The 14,725-nt window shown below is 35.6% G+C and overlaps 2 protein-coding genes across 2 annotated transcripts; one reads left to right on the top strand and one right to left on the bottom strand.

Annotated features, from left to right (window-relative positions):
* Window positions 1-1,215: 1,215 nt before the first annotated feature.
* On the bottom strand, window positions 1,216-2,941 carry LOC104239715 (phospholipase A1-Igamma1, chloroplastic). Its single transcript, XM_009794428.2, has one exon. It carries the CDS (start codon window positions 2,914-2,916, stop codon window positions 1,399-1,401), a length of 1,518 nt encoding a protein of 505 aa, XP_009792730.1. The 5' UTR covers window positions 2,917-2,941; the 3' UTR covers window positions 1,216-1,398.
* A 5,593-nt stretch (window positions 2,942-8,534) lies between these two features.
* LOC138882809 (uncharacterized) lies at window positions 8,535-11,119 on the top strand. Its single transcript, XM_070163442.1, has 5 exons — window positions 8,535-8,804; window positions 8,903-9,528; window positions 9,891-9,948; window positions 10,054-10,245; window positions 10,496-11,119. Exons 1-5 carry the CDS (start codon window positions 8,535-8,537, stop codon window positions 11,117-11,119), a joined length of 1,770 nt encoding a protein of 589 aa, XP_070019543.1.
* The last annotated feature ends 3,606 nt before the right edge of the window (window positions 11,120-14,725 follow it).

The raw sequence follows: 14,725 nt of genomic DNA on the forward strand, positions 1-14,725 counted from the left end.
TTCTCCATGGGGCTGGATCGGCCTTTGTCCTCGGTAGTGACGACTGATGGTCAGTGATATATATATATTCTGGGATGGATCTTCCCTGGGCCGTATGAGCCATATACAGTACCGAGTGGTTGAACATTCATATATATACATGGAGATGGATCTTCTCCATGGAGCCGGAATGTCCTTTCCTCGGTACTGAGTAACTAATGATCAGTGATATATATATTCCGGGATGGATCTTTCCTTGGCCGTATGAGCCATATACAGTACCGAGTGGTTGAGCATTTTGAGTGGAGAGTGTGAGCTCATGTTTCATCTTTGGGATACATGGCACTGGTATGCATACATGACATGCATGCATAGAGATGCATTCTTTCTCATGTTGTATGGTATCACATCGTTCATGATTTCTTTACACACATCGATATGTGGTATAGAGAGGTATTTTACACTTGTTATTTGGAAAGAAAAAATAAATATATTATTTATTGTGGAAAGGATTTTTGGAAAAAATTATAGTTTTCATACTATCTTGTATTTTTTAACGATTTCGGTAAAGGATTTGGGTTTTCACTGATGTCTTTGAAAAGGGAACTTTTTTCGGAAAACTGTGCAAAAGCTGAACATTTTTATCTCTGAGATTATTTCCTTGTTTATATGCTCTACTTTGTATGAAATACTGTTGGTTATTGGTGTTGGACCCGATCTATGTTCCAGCTCGTCACTACTTTCAATCTGAAGTTAGATTTGTTACTTTTTGAGTACATGGGGTCGGTTGTACTCATACTACACTTCCTGCACAGCGTGCAGATCCTAGAAGCTGATGTTGCTGTATTCGATGGTTGTTGGATTTGAAGGCGTATCTGCATTCCTGCTGTAGCTTCCTCTTGTTCATGGTAGCCTTAGATTATAAAATTCTGTTTATGTACTTTTCAAACAAAAGATGTATTTTTTTCATATCAACTTTGTAAACTCTATTCTTAGAAGCTCGTGATTTGTACTACCAGTCTTTGAAAAATGTATATGTTTCAGATAATTTCTTCCAGTTAATTGTTTTATTAATTTAATTGGAAATAGATAATTGTTAAATTGATTTACCTAGCAGATTGGGTTAGCTATCATCACGACTAGTGAATTTTGGGTCGTTACAAACTTTTTATTTGATCGCAACCTTTTTACAACTCTTGCCCCACACTTATTCTACTTAGCTAGGCACATTTACATTGGGGCATCTTTCGGATCGAGGAGTCCTTTTACGGCTATTAGTGTACTTTTTAAAGCATTATTCCTTGTTCTCTCTATTGCTTCAGCTATTTTTTTTTTTAAATCATAGTCAAATCCTACAAGGGCATAAGAAAAATTGAAGTTAACTAAGATATCAAAGTAAATTAAATAGTGAAAAAGGATTCAAAATCCATAACTAATTTCTTGCAATCCATAACTATAATCTTCTCTAGTAGGTGAAGGAATATCTTCTGGATCTCTTTTGGGCCTTACCCACCTACCATAAGAATTACACTCTAACCCCTTGTTGGCCAATTGATACCAACAACTAGGAATTCTTAACTCATCTACAAGCATATCACATTCCTTATTCACTAATGCTACATCCCTTTTAGCATTAGACCTAAATGTTGAACTTGTACTAACAAAACCATCTACTAAATGAAGATATGTCTCAAGCATATGAAACCCTATGAAATTAAATCCCCTTTTAAGATAAGGTGAAGACCTAACATCAAGCTTCAATTCTGCTCCAACATGTGTGTAAATCCACTCCAATGTCCCTGTAAAATCATCAAATTTTTGTAAACTTTCATTAAAAACTATTCCGGGCATTCGAGGGACTAAATCTTGTTTTACTGTAACGCGTAAAATTTTGACTCCCATTTGGTAAATCTCGTCTCGAAATGCAATATTTCCAACTCTTGGGGCTGCAAATGAAATAACACTAATTGGAATTCTTGGAAATTTTGCTGCTGATTCATAAGCATTTAGGAGAGCTAGTGCACCCCCTAAGCTATGTCCTGTTATTGTGAGGCTAACTTCTTCACCTTTGCTTTTGTAAAAATCCACCAATATTTTCAATTCTTTCATAACTTGTTCTGATGCACTTGACTTGTTATACCTAGTTGAATCACTCTTAGATGTGTAAATACTAAGAAAACCATGTTCCACTTTTGAGTCCATATGCCCAATTGGCTCTAATTTCCTCTGCATATTTTCATACCATTCTGAAGGTGTCACTGTCCCTCTCCATGCCACAACAATGTCTCTCCTCCCAATTCGTCGCGATTCTTCGTCATCACTCACGGCAACAAAACCAATCCAATTTGAATCTTTGCTCCATGTATATGTCAATCTTGATCTTTCAAGCCATTGTGGCATATCTATATGTGACATTGCATATATATACTTGGTAACTTTATAGCCACTTTTGCTAAGTCCTAACTTGTCAAACAACTTTTGACTATTATACATGCAACTTCCACAATATTCTGAGAACGCGTCGAAATCTAATGCATCATAAGTTGCTTGAGCAAATTCGCCATATTTAACAATTTCTCGACGAAGCAATGGGTGTAGTGGATCAAGAAGACCTTCCCATTCTTGAACACCATGAATGTCGCGCCATCGATCGGATATGTCCTCCTTAGGTGACATGGTAGGTGTGTTAGCCTTGTCTTCAATGTTCAAAGTGTTCCAATTTGAATAAGTACTAGGATTATTGATCTTTTGGTATGGTTTTTGAATGTTTAAAAGGTTTGATAATGTTTCACCTAGTCTATTTGATTTCTTTGAGGTTTTTCTTTGAGTTTCAATTGAACCATCTTTGTAGGCATAGATCATGGAAAGTCTATTGTTGTGTAATTGGTGGCTAAGATGGTGGAGATGGGTGGTATGGAGGTGGTGGATTGCTTTCATGGTGGTTTCAAAATATTGAGAAGATATAAAAATAGAATTGTGATTCAATTGGGGTTGAAATTTTATGTGATATTTATTAAGTGGGGTGGTCGGAAATTGTCAAAAGTTAAAAAAAGAAGATTTCAATATTCAAAAGCGAGCAGCCATTTGTTCGAGTGTTTGACTCATATTGGTCAGCCGTAATATTAATATCACGTTTTAGGTAAGAAAGGATTGGGTTTGAGAAACATCCCATGAAGTATCCATAGCAGGACTTAATTCAATGAATAATTTTACAACTGATTCATTTATTTTATACTTCTTCTTTTTATTAATTTTTATATTAAACTCGAGGATTAAGGTAGGAGAAGAGAAAGTGCACGAGACTCCCACAGTGTGCCTTAGTAATGCATTTCTATAAGCAGATTCATAGAATTCTAGTTACTTGCTTTAAAACATAAAACTAAAAAGACAATATTTAGTCCAAGTTTTTTTTCTTAATTAAGATAATTCAAGTACCATAACAAAAAACAAAAACAAAAAAAAACAAGAACAATGTATTGGATGTTAAGTGAATTATATTAATCCATAAAATGTTTTGTACAAAAGCAATTATTGATTTATTTACTTTAATACGATTTACATATCTAAAAATAATAAGAAAGGTAATATAAATCAAATTATTTGTTCTCAAACCCTATTTAACATATTTGAAAACTCGTAGGCAAAATAGGTTCAAGTTTCTAGATAATATCAGTGATACATGTTTTTAAAACCGAATAAGTACCCTACCATTTTGGAATATGAACTTCATCCCATTTTAGAATAGACATAATAAATCAATAAAACTTAGAGCCTGTTTGGATTAGCTGATTTAAAGTAGTTAGTAATTATTAGGTACGGAAACGGATTTAATAAATAAGCAGTTATATGTTTGGATACAAGTGCTGCAATTGATGATAAAGTGCTGCAGTATTTGATTAAAAAAATGTTGCTAAGCTCTTTTTCTGTTAAAATGATTTGACTAATCTTAGAACTGTTTACATTTATAAGGGCATAATTACTTCAAAATTTTAGATTCCTGATCGATTCAAAAACAAAATATTCTATTTGTTATTTTATTTTAAATACAACTGTGATTAGATAAGATAATTTTTATGATAAATATAATTTATTTTATGATAATCATATGATCATAAGTTATAATAATTAATAAATTGATAAAAGTTTCTCAATAAAAAAATAAACCTAAATAGGATAAAATATTTGAAGAGAAATACTGTCTTCATCACCATAACACTTAGAAAGCAATACACCAAAAATTTGATATGTCATCATTTAACAGTTCAAAGAGTAATACACATTCACATAGAGACAAATATGCAAAAGAATAGAGAATTTGCTTACCTCAAATAGTCAATGAGAATTGTAGACTTGAAGAGGCGGGGGGTTTAGGTTGAAAAAATATGTGAGCTAGTGAGTATCGATGTAGGAGTTTTGTTTGGAAAAGAAATATTTTAGGGATAAAATAGTAAAAATCTTGGTTAAACCTAAAGTGTTTATAAGCTAAAAATTCATAAGTTGTGGGTGACCATCTTATGGCTTTTGGCTTATGTTTTGTTTATAAGCACTTGGCTTATAAGCACTTTTAACTTTACCAAACGCGTAGAAAAGCCGAAAAGTGCTTATAAGCTAGTTTGACCAACTTATAAGATTAGTCAAACACCCTCTTAATTAAATTTGGAGTGGATCACTTTCTTTACGGTGAAAAAAATCACTAAATGTGTAGCTTGTTTGACCAAGCTTCTCCAAATCCAAAAGTAATTTTCTTTTAAAAAAGTGTTTTTTTTCAAAGTCGAAGTGTTTGGCCAAGCTTTTAGAAGAAAAAAGTGCTTTTGAGCAGTAACAGAAACAGAAAAAATAGCTTCTCTCAAAAAATACTTTTTTGAATAGCACTTTGAAGAAAAATATACTTAGAAGTAGTTTTTAAAAGCTTGGCCAAACACTAATGACTGCTCAAAAGTGTTTTTCAAATTAATTAGCAAAACACAAATTAATTCTCACCAAAAGCACTTTTGAGAAAAATTATTTTTGAGAAAAAGTATTTCTCAAAATAAGTTAATTTTTGCGACTTGACCAACCGGGCTATTAGTAATCTATTGTCAAATACTCAAATTTATTCAAGTACCAAGAAATCATCAATCAAGTTACGGAATGCTCTCACACATCTCTCTGTTTTTTTTTCTTTTTCTTATACACGTGCGTTTAAATTGGAAAAGAAAATACAGCTAAAGTGATTATATTGAATGATTATTATAGTAGAAACACGTGTTTAGCAGAAATCAGAAAGGTGGTGCTCTTCGTGCTTTGCTGCTGCTTTAATATCAAACGTTGACAACTTTTGTACTTTGCTAGGCTGCTTCTCCATATTCGGCGGATTTAGATGATATGCAACCGATTGGACGGAGTTTTCTATGTAGGGGCGGAGGTGGAAGTCCCGCAACTACGACCCAATAATTTTTACTCAAACATTATATTTTATATTTAAAATTTATTAAATATTAGAACTCAATAATTAATACGTAAAATGGTCGTTCTAAATTCATAAAATTAAATTCTTAGATCGGCCTCTGTTTCTATGAAACTCTTTATGTGTATAAACTACGAAAAAGAACCAAACATATCCATGTATTATTGAAAATTAGTTATTATTATCCTCCATTATATTTTCCTTTACTATCCACCCCTAATGTTACCCATTTAAATATTTATTTCCCTACATCTAACGGACCATTTTTTAAAGATACGTGGCACGATCTTAAAAAAAGCCTAACCATCTGCCCTTTTACCCTACCCGTTCAGGCCGAGCCGGTAGCCCTCCATTCATCCCTCAAAAAAGCTTAATCTTGTTTCTTCTCCAACACTAGGGTTCAAATTCATTAAACATTGTGGATGCTTTTCCTGTTCACCTCTGTAAAGTAAGTTAGAGAAAATGAAGGTCAAGAATACACCAGTATTTGCATATGAGTTGCTGCAATTATCGACATATGTAATGGAACATTTTAAGAAAATGGATGTATGTCTATATTAGCTTAAATTTGCTTTCTGGTTTTTGGTGGTGGTTTGGGGTATTTTGGAGGATAGATTTTACTGGTTCTCACATGGAGAAGAAATGTTTTGAGCTGCTGTTACGAGGAAGAGAAGCCGACCAGAGAGAGTGGCCAATTTTCAGCTGCTCTTTGTTGTGCATCCCCCTCCCCCCCCCCCCCCCAATTTTTCTTTATGTGTTTTCCCTTTTCGTGTGTTTCTTCTCGAACTCCCTATCTCTTTTTTCACCATATGTGCCTCCCCCTTTTTTGGTGTTATCTCTGACGGAGGGCATCAAATCTGAGAATGATGCATAATCTTCATATAACTTGCATTAAAATGTGGAAATCAGTGCACAACAACTCAACTGTATGAATTCGAATAGAGAATGAGTGCATCTGGAGCAAGTAGAGCAAAAAATTGGCAGATTGAGTTGGATTCCGAGGATTGATTTCGTGCAAGAGATTTCAAGCTAAATTTCTTTTTTCAAGAAAAGAAGCAAAAGGTGCAGAGTTTTGTGGGTTTGATGCATTCAAATTACCGTGTTACTAGTTTATTCCTAGGGTATAGTAGTAATTACGGACAGAACGTTTGAAACAAACTAAAGCAATTAGTAGTCACTTTTGGAGAAGAAATAAGATTAAGCTTTTTTTAGGGATGTATGGAGGGCTACCGGGTCGGGCTGAACAGGTAGGGTAAAAAGGTAGATGGTTAGGCTTTTTAAGATCGTGTCATGTGTCTTTAAAAAATAGTCTATTAGATGTAGGGGCATAAATATTAAAATGGGTAACGGTAGGGGTGGATAGTGAAGGAAAGTATAACGGAGGATAATAATAACTAATTTTCAATAGTACATGAACACATTTGGCCCTTTTCCGTATAAACTATTAACACGTTTATATAGAATCGAGCTTATTCACTCTAAATTTTTAAAATCTGCAACGGTCTAACTTGAGCGGATTTTGTGGCAAACAAATGTGTTTGGTAATGAAAACGAATATAAAGTACACGATTAAACTTCCGTAAGAGAACAGAGAACATTATTGCACTTCAAAATCGTAATTTTGAACCGCAGTTCGTCTTCCTGTTGAAACTAACATGATAATGTTACTTTTATCACGAAAAATATTTGCTCGTATCAACGTTCACACCAATTAATATAAGTATAACTTTTTATATTAATTTCATATAAAACTCTTACAGTTAAATTATTCGATATTCTTATTTATTTTTACTACAACATTTAATGAAATATAAAAATATCCGCTTGTCGGTAATACGGCTGTGACACAAAACATCACGTGGAAAAAATGTGAAATACTAACACCACATTTGTCTTAAGAGGTCACGTTTGTATTCCTTCATTCAAGGGCTAATTGCATTGAACGAACATAGATAAAGTGCTTCAATAATTTCGTTCATCTTCAATCATATAAAAGTTCATATTCTAAAATACTGTAGATAGTATACACAAATAATATGGAGCCTGGCCCACAAACTTTTAATTTGTTTGTATTATTTGCACTCAATCATATAATTATCACTCCCGCTAGAGCTTACATGCGTCAAATTGACAGAAATATTAGTGAGTTTTGTCCTAACTGTAAAATGAGCCGGAATCTTTAGAATATATCTTCACACATTGCTCCTTTTTTCTTCGTAATCATGGTGTTAGGATTAAGCTTGTGCCCATTTCAATTAATCTTACGGGGTATCTGATAATTTTCATAAGCATAAGTATCAAGAAAATTATTCCATTAAGGATCAAACATATATAGGAGGAAATCACTCACTATTTTGTTTCTGCTACAATTTGAACATGAGAATCATGGTTCTCGACCCAGTTCGACAATTAAACTACACCCTCGAGTGCATTCACACACTGGCCCATTGTCAATTCCTTCTGAAGGACCATGACTATTAACTCTATAAGAATAAATTATGCGGAACAAGAACAATGAATTATGTATCTTTTTGATGCAGTGGAAATCTTTAACTCACCACCAAAAGAATTGTCATAAGTCAAAATTTGATTTGCTAGGAAACAAAATTAATATATGAACTAAATGCCTTGATCATGAGTTCTTTTTGTTGACGATGGTATTCAATTGAAAGAGATCTCTGGCGGCTAGGTTTAGCAATGTATCACATGATATCAAAGTTGCCTCCTTAAACACATTAACAGGGATACGTGGCTTCATCATAGCTCTTGCTCTTTACTTGTTTGTTTTAATTTTAGCCATAGGATCTTCTTCTAGAACTTTCTTGTACATAAACTATAGTTAGTTTATTTAGAGCACATGTTTTGCCAGCTAGTGGAGGAAAACACACACACACACACACACACACACACACACATATATATATATTACAACACTGTATAGAATAACCGTCTGAGATATCAAATGCAAAGTAATTTTACTTTCAATTGCATTTCTTCTTCTCCAAGTTTTACATGGTATCAGAGCATATCAATTTCACCAGATTCAATTGCGATTTAGTATGCAAAATTTTTGGAATATCAGTAATCGTTTCATCTTCTCTCGTTGAATATGGTTTTGACTGAAGATTCTGGTTCCAGTGCTTCCGCTGATTCTCCTGCTCCAATAATGGCGAAAATTGATCATCTTCATCCCTATTATCTTCATGCATCCGATTCGCCAGGTATGGCCTTGGTGTTTTCTGCTTTCGATGGGACTGGTTATGGATCATGGAGGAAATCTATTCTAGTCTCCTTATCTGCTAAAAACAAACTTGGATTCATAGATGGGACGTTAGTTAAACCAAAGGAAAATTCTGAGTTTTTAATCTGTGGACAAGGTGTAATGATATGGTTTTTGCTTGGCTATTAAATTCTCTTACCAAGAAAATTAGATCTAGTGTAATTCATTCTAAGTCTGCACATGATCTATGGAAACAGCTTGAGAAGAGATATGGACAATCTAATCTAGCGCAATTATTTGATCTACAAAAACAAATAATGGAAACTGTACAAGGTTCAAACAATATTGCAACATATTTCAACAATATGAAAGGCATATGGGATGAGATTGATCTACTTGATTCTAGAGTTGTATGCAGTTGTGTTGATTGTAAGTGTGGGGCTGTAGAGAAAAACAGTGCACTTGAAGAAAGGCAGAAATTAGTGCAATTCTTAATGGGTCTTAATGAGACATATACTGCATGTAGAGGCAATATAATGATGATGAATCCCTCACCTGATATTGATCGAGCTTATTTTCTGTTACTACAAGAGGAAAGACAAAGAAGTATACAACCTATGGGGATTTTACCTACAAACTCTATCTCTTTCTCTGTTACTAGACAGTCATCCAATTTAGGGCAAGGCAATCAGAGATTCAATATGCAACAAGGATCATTTTACAGTACTTCAAAGCTCAATTCCTATCAGGACAATCGGAGAAATAATTCAAGCTGCAAATACTGCAAGAAGACAGGACATACTATAGAAAAATGCTTAAGCTTCAAGGATATCCCACAAATTTTCAACAGGGAGGATTTAAGAACAACAAACCAAGGGAGAATGTACAACCAACTTTTTATAATTCAGCACATGGCAATGCCATCAACACTTAGCCAGACTCTACACAGCCTACAAATACTGATGTGTCTATTGGATTAAATCAAGAGCAAATTTCTCAATTGATGGAGATACTACACCAAGTCAAAATTGGCCAACAAACTACTTCTAATTCTGAAGCAAATATGACAGTTATCTGTGCTGGTATTGCTTCCTTTACTATCCTAACTACTTCTAAGAATTCTATTTGTCATTTTTGGATACATGATTCTGGTGCCTCATAACACATAACTTTTGATGAATCTATTCTTTTCAACATCAAACCATTATCACAACCTGTTTTTGTCAACCTACCTAATTCTTTTAGGATTAAAGTCACACATGTTGGACGATCTTGTATCCATCCCGATCTCACTCTTAACAGAGTGCTTTTAGTTCCTAGTTTCAAATTTAACCTTTTATCAGTTCACAAACTATGCTCACAATTTAACAGTCTGCTTACCTTTTCTGCTACATCTTGTTTCTTACAGGGCCCTTCCTTGAGGAGGCCTCTGGATCCTGGTAGAGTGAAGGATGGACTCTATCTGCTGCAGACCTTTCATCCCATGTCTGGAACTCACCTGCAAACAAACCAAACAATTTCATTTCCTGTTAATAATTGTCATCAGTCTGTTTGCACCCTGTTTTCTAATTCTGAATTTTCTTGTGGAACTTTATGGCATGTAAGACTTGGGCATATGCCCATTTCAAGTATGAAACACATCTCTGTTCTACCACAGAATGCTTTTGTTTCTAATCCTCACCCTTGCTCTATTTGTCCTCTAGCAAGACAACATAAGCTACCATTTCCTAAATCACCTCTTCCACATCACACATATTTGAACTTATACATATTGACACTTGGGGACCCTATAAAACAACTACTTATGATGGTTTTAAATATTTTCTAACCATAGTGGATAATTTTAGTAGGGGAACTTGGACCTACCTTTTGAGCAACAACGACAATGCTTTCACTATTCTCAAATCCTTTATTGCCATGGTGAAAGACAATTTGACACCAACATTAAAGTCATTCGATCTGATAATGCCTTAGAACTAGGGAGTGGTTCTACTGCTGCTGCTTATTTTCAGTCTAAAGGGATCATTCACCAAACTAGTTGTGTAGCCACCCCTCAACAAAATGGTATAATTGAGAGGAAACACAAACACCTACTTGAAACCTGTAGAGCCTTGCTATTTCAATCCAAAGTTCCTACCATTTATTGGGGTGAATGCCTCTTAACTGCCACCTTTCTTATTAACAGATATCCTACCAAATTGCTTCACCACAAGACACCTTATGAAATTCTTTTTGGCAAATCTCCTAACTATAATATACTTAAGTGTTTTGGTTGCCTTTGTTTTGCCTCTACTTTGTCTCATCAAAGAGGAAAACTTGATCCTAGGGCTATTGTCTGTGTATTTCTTGGTTACCCTTTTGGGAAGAAAGGCTATAAGCTCCTAAACTTGCAAACTAACCATGTTTTTATTTCTAGAAATGTTGTGTTTCATGAATCCATTTTTCCTTTTTCTGTTTTGCCTTCTACTTCTTAACCCCTCTTTCCTGTTTCCCCTACTATGTCTTCTTCCAACTATCTTCTCTCTATCCCTTCTTCTCATCCTAACTCTCCTCTTCCTAATGATTCTCATCTGAGTCCATCCTTATCCTCCCCTCCTTCTTTTTCTTCTCTTCTTCCTTCCTCTTCTCCTACATCTCCTATACTATTCCCCTCTAGTTCTGCCTCTTCATCTACCTCCACTGATACCTCTATTCCTATGTCCCCTACCCATTCTGCACCTTCTCTTGTTCCTCTTGAGGCTCCCTTGCGCAGGTCATTAAGAGAACACAAAACACCTGCCTACCTTTCAGATTTTATATGCAATGCTATCCATCTTACTGATGTTTCTACCCCTTGCTTTCTTTCTCCTATTTCACCTAATGTTCTATCCTTTTCCACCCTATATCCTCTCAATCGTCAGCTTGTTAATTCTATTTCCCACATTCATGAACCCACTTCCTTTTCTCAAGCTGTTACTCATCCTGGATTGGCAAGAAGCCATGGCTAAGGAATTGGATGCTTTATTGTCCAATGAGACTTGGACAATAGTTCCTCTACCACCTGGGAAAAAGGCTCTACCCTGCAAATGGGTTTAAAAAGTGAAACTTAAATCTGATGGCAGTGTTGAAAGGCTTAAGGCACGTTTGGTTATTAGAGATGACACTCAACGTGAGGGTATTAACTTCACTGAAATGTTCTCTCCGGTTGTTAAAATGACTATTATTCGTTGCATTCTCGCTATTATTGTTAAAAAGGGTTGGGGTCTTTATCAACTCGATGTTAATAATGCTTTTCTACACGAGGATCTACACAAAGAAGTCTATATGAAATTTCCTGCTGGTTTTCCTTCCCCCTCTCCCACTCATGTTTGTCGCCTTAAGAAGTCTCTCTATGGGCTTCGTCAGGCCTCGCGCCAGTGGTATGCTAAGCTCACTGCTGCCCTCAATTTTAAAGGGTTCTCCCACTCGCTCAATGACTACTCTCTCTTCTACAAGAAGTCTGGTTCATCTATCTCACAAGTGGTTGTGGTTCATCTGTCTCACAAGTGGCTGTGTACATTGATGATATACTACTTACTGGCAACAATGAGCAAGAATTGACTGAATTGAAACATTTCCTTGATGCTGAATTTAAAATTAAGGATTTAGGGCACTTATCTTTCTTTTTGGTCATGGAGATTTTGCAGGAGCCTTCTGGTTTGCTTGTTAGCCAACGCAAATGTACTTTTGAACTGCTCATAGAATTTTCTTGTTTGGATCTTTCTCCAGTCACCTCCCCTTTGGACCCCTCTATCAAGCTCTTTGCTGGAGTTGGTCCTCCTATCCCTGATCTTTCCATTTATCGTCGTCTTCATGGTAAGCTCAACTTGCTCACTCATACTAGGCCAGATCTTTCTTTTGCTGTTCAACACCTATATCAGTTTATGCAAGATCCTCGTTCTCCTCACCTGGCTGCTGCCATGCATTGTCTTCGCTACCTCCTAAAAGATCCTGGTCTTGGTCTTTTCATGTCTTCTTCCCCTTCTTTTGATCTTCTCGCTTTTTGCGACTCCGACTGGGGTTCTTGCCCTGATTCTCGCCGTTCCATTAGTGGTTTCTTCATAAGTTTGGGTGGTTGTCCCATTTCTTGGAAATGCAAGAAACAACCTTCTGTTTCTTTGTCTTCCGCCGAGGCGGAGTATCGCTCCATGCGCCGTGTAGTGGCAAAATTAACCTGGCTTCACCGCCTTCTTACGGATATCTCTGTGCCTCCCTCTTTACCGATTCCCCTTCATTCTGATAGCCAAGCTGCGATCCATATCGCTAAAACCCTGTTTTTCATGAGAGGACGAAACACGTCGAACTTGATTGCCATTTTGTCCGCCAACAGTTTCAATCTGGTCTCATCTCCCTTTCCTTTCTTCCTACTCGTTCTCAATTGGCCGATATCTTCACCAAACCTCTTTTTGGGCCTTCTCATCGTGAGCTCCTGAGCAAGTTGGGGGTTCAATCTCCCCCCTCCAACTTGAGGGGGGGGTGTTGACGATGGTATTCAATTGAAAGAGATCTCTGGTAGCTAGGTTTATGCAATGTATCATATGATATCAAAGTTGCCTCCTTAAACACATTAACAGGGACACGTGGCTTCATTATAGCCATTGCTCTTTACTTGTTTGTTTTAATTTTAGCCATAGAATCTTCTTCTAGAACTTTCTTGTACATAAACTATAGTTAGTTTATTTAGAGCACGTGTTTTGCCAGCTAGTGGAGGAACACATGTATATATATATATATTACAACACTGTACAGAATAACCGTCTGAGATATCAAATGCAAAGTAATTTTACTTTCAATTGCATTTCTTCTTCTCTAAGTTTTACATGGGGGATACAAACAATAATCCTTTTCTCTGTTAGAGATAAAATGAGCGTTCTCTTTAGGGGAGAAGAAGAAGTTCTTCATTTACCCCCACACAACCCACGTTGTTCTTTTTATTAACTGTACAGTTTTTCTCTTCAATAACTTCCTCCAAAGAGTTAATTTTTATCCCTTCCAAAATGGGCGGAGTCAGCCCACGGAGGACCCAAGATCCAACATCAAATATCATCCACTTTGCTCATAGTAGGTTAGACTCAAAAGTATAATGTCATATCAATAAGACACGTAGTTTATATTGGCAAATTATTTGTGCGGCTTGCAAGCATCAAGAGCTGTAAATTTTATACCTATTAAGGTTGTACAAAAGCTTCATGTATAAATCCAATCACATGCGAAAAGGATTCACTACTAACATGAGAATATTATTACTCCTCGCGATGCTCCAAACATCATTCGCTACTTCAATAGCTTATTCAATCCTTCATCCTCGAAAAAGGTGAACTCAAGTTCATTTATAATATTGTACCACAATTACATTAAATACCCTCATGGTGAGTGTAATGGGCGAACTGTGGATACAAATAAAAAACTATTTTTGTTGTCCTTCCTTTCTACTCGAACCTATATGTTCCAGGTTAGCTGATTTCCTAGACATGTATTGCATTTCCTAAACAGTCATGACTATTAGTGACATATTAAAGTAACAACAACTTCAAAAGACAGTCAAAGGTCAAAGGGTACTTTAATGAAAAGTTAATGTAACTTTTTGGGATCTCACACAATGAAGAAGCAGGGATTCATTTTTCTACTACCGCATTGGTCGCTTAGCACACGTGATATGAAACACATATTATGATGTCATTACCTTAATCTGGCGCATATGTGTCATTCTCAAATATTAAAGACCGTACAGATCTCTAAACGCCTCCAAATGTTTAACCCAAAATTTTCATTCAAAAAATCCTCAAATCTAACCTTTTGAAAAACTCACATCTAGCTTACAAATAAGTCATAAGGATGGTGGAATCTTAGTCTAAGCTCTAGTCAAGACCAACCATTTTATTATGATTCACGACCTTATACAAATCAAGGTTCCAATAGGTCTTATCTCTGCACGTTTCTAGATGACAAGGGCGATTGCTTGTGTGAAAGAGTTGATCTCGCGATTTGTTCGATACATTTATATTCTTCACAAGGATATCATTACATACATACAGAATATCAGCATAATTGATAGTTTATAA

The sequence above is a fragment of the Nicotiana sylvestris genome, chromosome 12 (genome assembly GCF_000393655.2).
Source record: "Nicotiana sylvestris chromosome 12, ASM39365v2, whole genome shotgun sequence".
Lineage (NCBI taxonomy): Eukaryota > Viridiplantae > Streptophyta > Magnoliopsida > Solanales > Solanaceae > Nicotiana > Nicotiana sylvestris.

Excerpts from the sequence above, each read along its gene's own strand:
- LOC138882809 (XM_070163442.1), top strand. The coding sequence starts at position 8,535 with ATGGTTTTGACTGAAGATTCTGGTTCCAGTGCTTCCGCTGATTCTCCT. Across the intron at positions 9,529-9,890 it reads ACAACAAACCAAGGGAGAAT|GATTAAAGTCACACATGTTG; the intron begins GTACAACCAACT and ends TAATTCTTTTAG. Across the intron at positions 9,949-10,053 it reads CCGATCTCACTCTTAACAGA|GGCCCTTCCTTGAGGAGGCC; the intron begins GTGCTTTTAGTT and ends TGTTTCTTACAG.
- LOC104239715 (XM_009794428.2), bottom strand. The coding sequence starts at position 2,916 with ATGAAAGCAATCCACCACCTCCATACCACCCATCTCCACCATCTTAGC.